The sequence below is a fragment of the Chiloscyllium plagiosum genome, chromosome 10, assembly GCF_004010195.1.
Source record: "Chiloscyllium plagiosum isolate BGI_BamShark_2017 chromosome 10, ASM401019v2, whole genome shotgun sequence".
In the NCBI taxonomy this organism is placed as follows: Eukaryota; Metazoa; Chordata; class Chondrichthyes; order Orectolobiformes; family Hemiscylliidae; genus Chiloscyllium; species Chiloscyllium plagiosum.
The window spans coordinates 77,238,334-77,249,123 of NC_057719.1; the positions used below are offsets into that span (position 1 = coordinate 77,238,334).

Genomic DNA, 10,790 nt, shown 5'->3' on the forward strand with positions numbered 1-10,790 from the left:
ATTATTGAGACTCGAATGAGATATGGAGATGTTACGTGATGTATGCCACTGCCTGAATTCACGCGATTGTGCATGCTTGCATGTGTATAGTTAGTGTAGTGTGTATGTGTGTTTTAGGCTACTAACCAGTTTGTTTTTGAAGGTTTTGATATGGTTCTTTTTTTAAAAAGGGGGCGGGGACAGAAAGAGGTGTCACAAAGCTGGTCCCTTTTTTCCTAAAAGCGGCTGCCTTTCTCAAGGATATTGTCTCCTTGGGTTTTTTTTCAGAGGGGTCATAAAACTCTCCTGGCTCAGAGGTGGCTAGTTTAGTACAGAGATGAAAAAGGATTTTGACAGGCCTTTTTGTTTATATGTAAACAGATGAGACTTCAGGCCAAAGTGGTCATGTTTTAGAAGTGACCTGTACAAGGGGAGGTGTCAGCTCTCTAGCTGAGTTGTTCAGTCCAGAACTAGTTGTGTGAAAACAAGTTCTCTCTCTCTCTTTCTGCTCTTCTAACTTCAACCTGTAAGCATTTGTTCCATTCTTACTGTTTTGGGACTATTGTGTATATGCAAAACATAATTAAGTCGAGTTTGGATAGACTGAGTTCTGTAGGGGTTCTTTGTCCTGTTCTTTGTGAATAAATTTGTCTGTTTTAAAACCTGGTAGTCAACCTAGCTAACTTCAGAGAATTTTCACTGTACGCTTATTGAAACAAATTGCAACATTATGGTCTCGGCTGGCTGATTAAGAATGTTTTGAGTGGTGTGGCCTAGTCCATAACATGTTCTGATACTGTCAGCTTTATTCCTTCATAACCTGGCTGCCAAATTCCCCTCTCAAATATATAATTTTCTTTTAAAAATTGACTGCAAAAAATGTAAGTAGCTAAGATTACATTCCCTACAGTCTGGAAACAGGCCATTTGGCCCAACCAGTCCACACCGACCTTCTGACCCATTTCCCTCTTGACTAATGCACCTAACACTATGGGCAATTTAGCATGGCCAATTCACCTGACCTGCACATCTTTGGACTGTGGGAGGAAATCTGAGCACCCAGAGGAAACCCACACAGACACTGGGAGAATGTGCAAACTCCCCACAGACAGTCGCCCGATGTTGGAATCGAACCTGGGTCCCTGGTGCTATGAGGCTTCAGTGCTAACCACTGAGCCACCATGCCACCCCCTGCTGACCTTTTGTGAAAGTTCTGTGGCATTTTCCATTTGCTGTGAAACAAAATTTGTTCAAAACCCACATGGCTAAAAATGTGAATGCCTGCATGAGATGACCAAAACAGAACAATTATTTAAAATTAGATCTTTATTCCAATAAATATCTAGCAGCTTGATCGTTCAATAAAATAAAATGGTTATTCGTTCAATATAGAGAATTTTCTTTAACAATTAACAAAGTTATAATTAACATGAATATCTAATTTACAATGGTTTGCTGCTTAAGCTTAAGATGAATTACTCGTTCGCTGATTCATATTTTGCATCAATGTCACATTTATGTAAACAGAAATGATTCAAGCCTTTTTTGAACTGGGCCTGAACTAATTCCTCAATTCAGAAAGACAAGTAAAATCATCTAGTTGCAACCAAAACATGTAGTTATCAATTTTCCAGTTAGTGATCATTTATTAAATTAAAATTTAATTGGGTTTCAAATGAAAAAAAACAGCTTTGAAAAATGTAAGTATTCCACTGTGTAGAGTGGTACTTCAGATCATGAGTCTGTACAAAGTATTATTTCTCATTAGAGTCTTTGATCTCTACTTGAAGTTCCTGTCAATCCACTGGGAATATATCTTAAATAGGAAGAATGTCTGTAAATTTGTTTATAAAAAAACTTTGCTAAATCTTTGTCGAAGCAAGCAAAGCTCAAGTGGCAGAAGCTGCTTCAGAATACAATGGATTTATTTTTCCAAATTCCCAAATGTATGACTAACAACCTGGGTTTTCTACTTAACAGCTCACATTCATGGACTGAAGTGTACACAGTGTAGAACAATATACTGGTTGAATCTATATTCAATATTAGTGACGTTAGTCTGTTCTATATCAATCACCATTACCCATTTCAAAACTTATGCTTTAAAAAAAACCCAGGTAGCAACTACTGTAGGATAATTACGTACTCTCCATCTCTACAGATTTTACATAAATATTCAAAAAGTAAATAGGTTGATATTTTTAATCCAATTGGAGATTCTCCAGTCCACTTGCATAAAAAAAAAGTTATTTAGACATTTACTTCAAATTCTAGTCTAAGCAAAGGAATTTGGTCAGAAATTGCAACTCCGTTTCAAAACTTACTAACTTTGGTTGGAATAAAGTTGGAAGAATAATTTAACTTTATGTTTTTTAAGAAAAGTCAAAATAGACATTAAGACCCATTTAATAATGGTCAACTGGCAGGCTGCTTTGGAGCACAGTTGGAACTGGAGTTTCCTTTCATAAGGAAAATTATGAACTACTTTATTTTAAATAACATGGATTCAATCGGTTCATGGTCACATTTTTGATTTTTTTGATTTCCAGAATTGTTCAAACAATTAGGTTAAAGTTTTCAAATTCCTGGAATGAGCCAGTGTTCTTAACCACTACTAAAAGGAAAAAAGTTGAAGCTGTTCATCCTACACTGATCAGAAGAAAACTTAAAGGAACATTACTTTATACAGCACCTACGAAGAGAATGCTGTTTGATTGGGCCATCATTAACATGGAGATGTAGCAGTGAACTGTTAACCTTAATTCTCAGACCAGGCAGGTAAACTCTGATTAGTCAGGATGTTGCCATGGGTTGCAACCGAAATTGGCTGTCTCCAGGACTTCCTGTTTTGGAAAAGAAATGGTACATGTATGTAAAAATCTCCTTTGCTTAAATAAAGCATCTCCTTTGCTTAAATATCTGTGCACTTACAGATATAGCTTCTAGCAGGCATAAACACATCACACTGCAGGCCCTGCTGATCTTAAATTGGATGCCAGTGTAACCATTAGCAGAGACCGTATTCATTGATGTGATTTCCAATAGCAGGATGACATCTAATGGTGGATGTTCTTTTCTGAGGCTTGCACACATTGGCTGGTTAGCATGATTCTGATCAGTCAAGCTCACACAGTGTGATTGAAGCTATATACATAAACATAAAAGACCCTATTTGTGTAAGCAAAAGGAATCTCCGACATTGGCCATCAACAAAACCCTTTAGTTTGGAAAGAGGTGCAGTTGCTGTTGTGACCCCATGGCACCACACTGACCAGATCAGTTTACTTGCCTGACTTGAGACTGAAGATGGACAGTTAAATGTTCTTGGTGCATCTCCATGTCAATGACAGATCGGTCTGTCAGCACCCTCTTATGTTGTATAAAATGGTGTCCCTTTGTTTACATCTGTTTCTTCTGTCCTAGTTCTGATAAATGCAAGACAGAAAGTTTCAACTTCTTGGCTCCTTTTAACTTGTGTTCTTTGAACTCCTAGCCTCTGGATTACTAGTCCAGTGACAATCATTATACTGCTATATCCCTGTGGCTAACACATCACTGGATTAGAAAAATCAAGAAAGGCTTGTAAATGAAGTGGTTACAAAGTCTGTTGGACCATCTCAAAAGGGATATCTGATCATTAATTTAGTGACATTTCAACAGCAAGATTTCTTCAGTTTTCTATAACTTTGGTTAGAAAAGGTTTCCTGAGGAAACACTTCTGTTTTTGTCATTATTGCACAGTGAGGAGAGGAAATCCTCCTGCAGTTACAAAGTCAGAGTTAAATGAAACAGAAGAAAACTTCTTGCTGAATTATGAACAATTGACAGACAGTAACATGAGAAACATCATCTGAATGTGTCTGTTTCTCCCCTCATTTTGAAGAACAGGTTAAGCCAACAGTATAACACTCATACTCGAAGTTGACACTAACTTTTAAACAATGTAATTGTGACCAAGCTATATTTACTACTATCTAGTAGAAATGCTTTTTTAATTCATGAGGATGTGCACATCACTGATTGAGCCAGCATTTACTGCCCTTCCCTCATTGGGCTTCAATCTGAGTAGCTTACTTGGACCATTTCAGTGGGCAGTTCAGACATCTCTAATACCGTGGGTCTGGAGTCACATGTGGGCCAGTCCAGGTAAGAAGAAAGATTTCCTTCCTTTGAAAACGTGAACTAGATGGGGTTCCGCTCCCCCCCACAATCAATACTAGTTCCATGTTCACTATGAGGCCAGTGGAATCCAGGATGTTTTTACATTAGTAAACCAGTTGAGTTTAAGACAATCAGTAATGGTGAGATTCAAACCCATGGCCCCAGAACATTAACCCAGGGCTCTTGATTACCAGTCCATTGATACTACCACTGTCTCCCCAAAACTTTGATGTACATCAATTCAGCATTAAGATAGTTGGTTCTTAAATCGGAAGTTTTTATCGGTTATTCACAAAATGCATTAAAATATTCAAGGTTGTACACTCAACCCAAAATAGTATTGCTCCCTTCTTCATATGGTCTGTTCTACCATATGAAAATCAGAACTGAAGAGGCAATTTAAAAAATGATTTTCTGACCGTTTTAATTAGTGATTTCTTTAAACTTACTTTATTTTACCAAGTTTAAAACTGGAAAGAAAAGTGGGTAAACCATTAAGTGTGTTTGGTTAAGTTGTACGGCTGCAGCCATTGTGATACTTCTCAAAAGACAGGCATTCTGTCAGATGATGGGGTCTAGCAGACTACTTTAATTGTCAAATCCAACACTGTTGTTGGGCAACCTCCACAAACACATAGACACTGGTTAGGAGTGAGTGAAGCAGGCATCTTGGCTATTTCCTTATCTCTAGCTATTTCTTCATCTCTAGCCCCTGAGGAAAGAAACCAAGTGCATCAAGTCTAGCACCTTCCTCCCTGATTCCTGGCCCAAAATGGTCAATGTGTCAGTTTGAGTGATATGAAGTATAACTAGGTCCGAAGGCGTTAATGAGGGGCAAGATGTCATAGAAAGGGGTGGTGCTAGAAAAGCACAGCAGGTCAGGTAGCATCCAAGGAGCAGGAGAGCCAGGGCTTATGCCCGGAACATTGACTCTCCTGGGTCTAACCACACCAGACAATGCAAATACAATCCAAATCCCTGGGGGAAATTTACTTTGAACTATTATTTGCCAGCTGGGCAAATTAGACCCTTTAGACAATTAAAAACATAAATAACTGATTAAATATTTCACAAAATTAATATTTTCTATCTCACTATTTGTTAAAAAAGACCTAGTGGAGAAAACTGACATGACACTTTGATAAAATAACAATTCACTGAGTTAGAAGTGGACAGTCTACCAACATCCAGCAGTTCTAGTCAAACATTAATTGTTATCCTTTCTACATCAATGCATCTTGGGAATCAGTTGTTTAAATTGCTCCCTGTGTGAAATGTTGCTCACATCAGTTGTCTAGTTTCCACTGCTGTGATCTGGAACCGTCACAAATTGCCATAGCAACATATCCTTTGGGATTATCTGGATCGATCACCTTCAGGCATTGTCCAGCTGATATCTGATACAAAGAATTATTTGCCTATAAAAACATGAAACAGCGATTAGAAAGAGACAAAAGTTATTAAGATCGGGCATCTGATCTGCAGCACCCTGAAAGCATTCACTAATTCCTGCTATGGTAATAGCTTGAAATTCATACCTATTATTATAAATAGTAACATGTTCCTGCAAAATTATTGTACTCTTAAAAGAACTTCAACACACATTAATTATACCGGTAATAATGAAATTTGCTAAACACAAATTGGGCCTGAGGAAACACTAGACATTATGATAAAAGGGTGTTGAATCAAGGCTTTAAAGCAGGCAAGTTCAAACTGGACATTGGAATTCCGTTCCTAAATCTGAGTGTGGAATCTAGAACACCTTTTAATTGATGGGTGAAGGAACACGAAGGAACAGATAGTTGTGGGATGACTGACTTTTCTTTTGGAGGGGTGGGGTTGAGAGGCAACATAATAGTTAAGGGCAAACATACAGAGGGATAAAGCAGTGAAGTAGGAGAGAATGTCAAAGGAAGTGAGGAGATTAGCATTCAATGTACATTATTGAGCACTGGAATAATGTTCAGTGAAATATTGTGCAAAACAGCTAATGGACCACTGGGTTTTGAATAAGCGGATGTTTAGGAAAGATGTAGGATGGGAAGCAGATCATATGAATACTCGAATGAACAGTCCACATTACAGAAACTGTGCAGGTGTTGAGACAGATGGTGCAATAGAACTAACAGTCAATGTGGGTACAGAACTTGACTCCACATGTTAAGTTGACGTCATCGAGGAAAGACATGGGGGTCAGGAGTCTGGAAGTTGCAGCAGGAGTGGGCAGGAAGAGAAATACTTGCTGTAACTGCTCCAGCTACAACTGAAATTAGGATGATGCAGTCATCTGAATTACAAAGGCCACAATGTGATTTTTCTGACTTTGAACCAAAACAACTCTAAATGAATCAACATTTTGTTTGTCGAAATTAAAAAGATAACATTGCCAGAAGCACAGGCACCAACTTGGGAGGCAATCATATATCAGAAACATAAACTGGAGCTGGAGTAAGCTATTTGACGCTGCTCCACCATTCAATAATAAGAATAGTTCTTCTACCACAGTGTCGCCATCCTGTATTATATTCATATCCTCTGATTTGAATCCGCACAAAGACAGAACATCCACAGCTCTCTCTGGGATAGATAATTCCAAAGATTCACAATCTTGCAAGTAAAACATTATCTCACAAGTGTCTGATCCTTGTACCGTGACTCCATGTTTCTAAATTCCCTAGCTTAGAGAATATTTTCTTTGCTCCTAGTCCTGTCAAGTTCCAGAAGAATCTTGATTCGGAGATGCCGGTGTTGGACTGGGGTGTACAAAGTTAAAAATCACACACTTACCAGGTTATAGTCCAACAGGTTTAATTGGAAGCACATTAGCTTTCAGAGCGACGCTGAAGGAGCGTCGCTCTGAAAGCTAGTGTGCTTCCAATTAAACCTGTTGGACTATAACCTGGTGTTGTGTGATTTTTAACAGAAGAATCTTGTGTGTTTCAATTTAATCTTTTCTCAGTGTTAATACACTGCACAGAATATATGTCTATTCAGTCTCTCTTCACAACACAATCCTACTATCCCAGGAACCAGCCTAGTGAGTTAGCTTTGCTGCATTCCCTCTAATGCAGTGCTTTCCAAATTCCGTCACCAATGTGACCCCAATTTACAGTTCGAAACGAATGGGACTCCAGACACTAACAAAAGCAGTAATAAAGCAATTCAGTACACAATCATTAAACTTTGTGCATTAGAGATCAACATATAACACATCCTAGAGATCAACATATAACACAACTTGAATATAAAGTCTTTACAAAAATATTTCATTCATGTGTAGGTGTAAATCAAGCTTTCCATTTTTCCCATGACAGAAGACCCAAAAGGTCCCTTCCTCCCTGATTCCTGGCCCAAAATGGTCAATGTGTCAGTTTGAGTGATATGAAGTATAACTAGGTCCGAAGGCGTTAATGAGGGGCAAGATGTCATAGAAAGACTATTCATGCAATCATGGAGGAAGAGAGGACTGCAGATGCTAGAGAGTCAGAGTCGAAAAGGGTGGCGTTAGAAAAGCACAGCAAGTCAGGTAGCATCCAAGGAGCAGGAGAGCCAGGGCTTATGCCCGGAACATCGACTCTCCTAGTTCTCAGATGCTGCCTGACCTCCTCTCCTTTTCCAGTACCACCCTTTTCAACTCTATCAATGAAATCATCCACAATGAGGTTTTGCAAGTGACCCGACAGCAGAGAGGAAAATGCAAGATCAGGCAGTGAATGCCCAGCCCACACTCCACTGACTTTCAGGCACTCTCAGTAAATGAACACTGCGAGTGGGTCTTGGCAGGACTTACATAATACATGGGTTGTGAGGTGTCACAAAACAGGATTGGGCTTCAACAAGTCTTTCAGGGACTGTAGAAACCAAGTACGTGCAGCCTTATTCAACAGGAATTCAAGCCTAGAATGGCAACAGTAAAGCAGATGAGTAATGAAGGGAGAAAGTAAAATGAATGTTTTCCCTTAAATTATAAATGTATCTTACTACAAATGAGCACAAGGCAATTCATTTTTTTTTAATAGAAAAACCCTCCAAATGAAACATTTTAAAACAAAGATGGAGGAGAGGAAAATTTCTCTCAAATTTTCCATTCTAGAACTAGCCTGACAATATTCCAGGTTGGCTCCTCCTCTGACTTATGACTGTATTAAGTCTCTCCTACTGATAAGTATATCCCTTAACTATAAACTAGAATGAGTGGAAGTCAGACTACTATCTCGCTAAAATATCTGAAGAGTCTTGCACCATGGAAAAATCAAAGTGCATTTTTGTAGGTTTGAAAGATCATGTTGCTTTTCAAAGCAGAGATATTTTTTGCTTGAGATTGAGCAGCACCAGCTATCTCTGAATTAATAAAAAGCTGTCCAGCAAGAACCCTGGGATTGGAACAATTATTGCTTTACACACCAGTGTCGACATTGCTAAAAATGAAAAGGAATAGAAAGTATCTAAAATGAAAGAACTGTGAAAGACAATGTGGTCCATCTATGTGATCTAGGCTTTTTATCTTTGCAATTTTCTTTTCCCTGTCAGTACTTTTCCCACATACAATACGTCAAACCATCTACTTTTTGTGTGTCCCAATCACATGTATTTGAGATTGTAAAGGATATAGTTTAAATTGCAAAGCAATAGATTAGTTATCTTTTCTTTTTCTGCCATTTATTAATTATATTTATTGCAATCACAATTACCTTACTTCCAATCAATGAAGAAATTTGAGAAAATTGCTTTGGTCCTGAATAGCTGTCAATCAAGCAAATTGGTCACCTTGGTAGTCTAATTAGGTATTTGGACATTTGTGACTGTGGGCTCAATTATCGGCATCCTCATTCCCTTTGTGTCAGAACCATTAGTATGAACCTATGTACCTTCAATTTGTGACATGGTAAGTTTCCAGATGGATCACTATTGTTTCTTTTATATATCTGGCCATTGGGGTACCTGGACTGATTAGAGATATGGGCCAAATACTGACAAACTAGATTAATTTAGGATATCTGGTTGGCATGGATGAAGCGATTGTCATAGAGACGTACAGCATGGAAACAAAGTCAGCACAGTGCAGACTAGAGTTGTGCAATGTGACTATGCAGAATCTCCAACGCAGCAGAATTTGTGAAACTTGTTCGGGAAATCCAAGATTCCAATGGCAATTCCCTTGGAACTCCAGATCTAGATCCCTTTTTAAAAAAAATCCATCAAATGCAGTCCATTCAGAGGGTTCCACTTCAGATGTTATTGAGCAAAAAAACTTAACCAATTAAAATCCTAGTCTTTCAACTAACTATTGAGATGACACCTTTCATCTCTTGGCCACTAGTATTCTCTTGCTTCTCCAGAAGCATTGTTCAAACAAAGGTTCAGCAAAACAGCTTATGTAATAGATCTACATCAGATTTTACAGACAGACACCTCATGAGTTGTTCCACTTTGTCTCCCTTGGCTTCAAATCAACACTTATTAGCAATAGTACACAAGCTGGAAACAGTGGGAATCAAAAACACTGTGCCATTGCCCAGTTAGTTCAGTTACACTTTCTGTCAATAAGCAAGAAACAAGCCACTGCACAGAAATACTGGTAAAATGTGACAGACTTTCCAACTGGAAAATAACATACCCCCAGAGTCCAATGTTGTGACCCTCCACTACCATGGCATTTCATAAGACGAGGAGAGTCTGACGAATGGGTCTCAGACATATCCAAACAAAGTAGGTTGGCCAGAATAAGGTCATGTTCTTCATTGTATACCCAAACCTTTAAGAACCATCAAGAAAGATTGATAGAAAAACAAAGACACAACATCTCTATAAATTATAAAGCAGGATTTTAACAATGGGTACAGACCCAACATACCTAAAGTCATCTCATAAGACCATCTGAGAATCACCCTAATGAACCTTTTCTGGACGGATTCCAATGCTGGTATATTTTTCCTTAGATAAGGAAACAAACTGTTCACAGTACTCCAGCCTTGGTCTGACTACTGCCAAGTATAGTTTCAGCAAGACTTGCCTATTTTTATATACCATTCCCTTTGAAGTAAATAGGCAAATGGAATGTTGTCCTTATTTGCTGAATTTATATACTACCTTGTGATTTATGCACAAGGATTCCCAAATCCCTCTGCTATAGTTTTCCCCAATATCTCCCCAGTTGTATAATATCCTCTTCCTTCATTCTGCCAAAGTAAAGAACTTCACATTTTCCCATATTATATTCCATATGCCAATTTTCTGCCCACTCATTTAACCTGTCTGTATCCCTCTGTAGACCTATTTGTATCATTTGCAAACTTTGATATTGTACACTCACTTTCCTACGTTATTAATTATGACATGAAGACAGACATAAATCCAATTAGGAGAAAGTGAGGACTGCAGATGCTGGAGATCAGAGCTTAAAAATGTGTTGCTGGAAAAGCGCAGCAGGTCAGGCAGCATCAAAGGAACAGGAGAATCGATGTTTCGGACATAAGCCTTTCTTCTTATAAAAGGTAGGGAGGAGGGACTTGGGGGAGGGGCGTTGGGAATACGATAGGTGAAAGGAGGTAAAGGTGAGGGTGATAGGCCAGACAGGGAGTCGGGAAGAAAATTGCAGGTCAAGGCGGTGCTGAGTCTGAGGGTTAGGACTGAGAAAAGGTGGGGAG

At 38.6% G+C, this 10,790-nt stretch overlaps 1 protein-coding gene across 4 annotated transcripts in view; it reads right to left on the reverse strand.

The window, feature by feature from the left end:
• Positions 1–1,306: 1,306 nt before the first annotated feature.
• The window catches only part of LOC122553801 (polypeptide N-acetylgalactosaminyltransferase 11-like), a 35,109-nt gene continuing 25,625 nt past the window's right edge, over positions 1,307–10,790 (reverse strand). For all 4 annotated transcript variants that reach the window (XM_043698144.1, XM_043698145.1, XM_043698146.1 and 1 more), the window contains exons 11-13: positions 9,761–9,898; positions 5,426–5,558; positions 1,307–3,404 (exon numbers count right to left, since the gene is read on the reverse strand). In XM_043698144.1, the coding sequence (XP_043554079.1) occupies positions 5,427–5,558; positions 9,761–9,898 (270 nt within the window). In that variant the 3' untranslated portion in view covers positions 1,307–3,404; position 5,426. The remainder of the gene's footprint in view (positions 3,405–5,425; positions 5,559–9,760; positions 9,899–10,790) is intronic.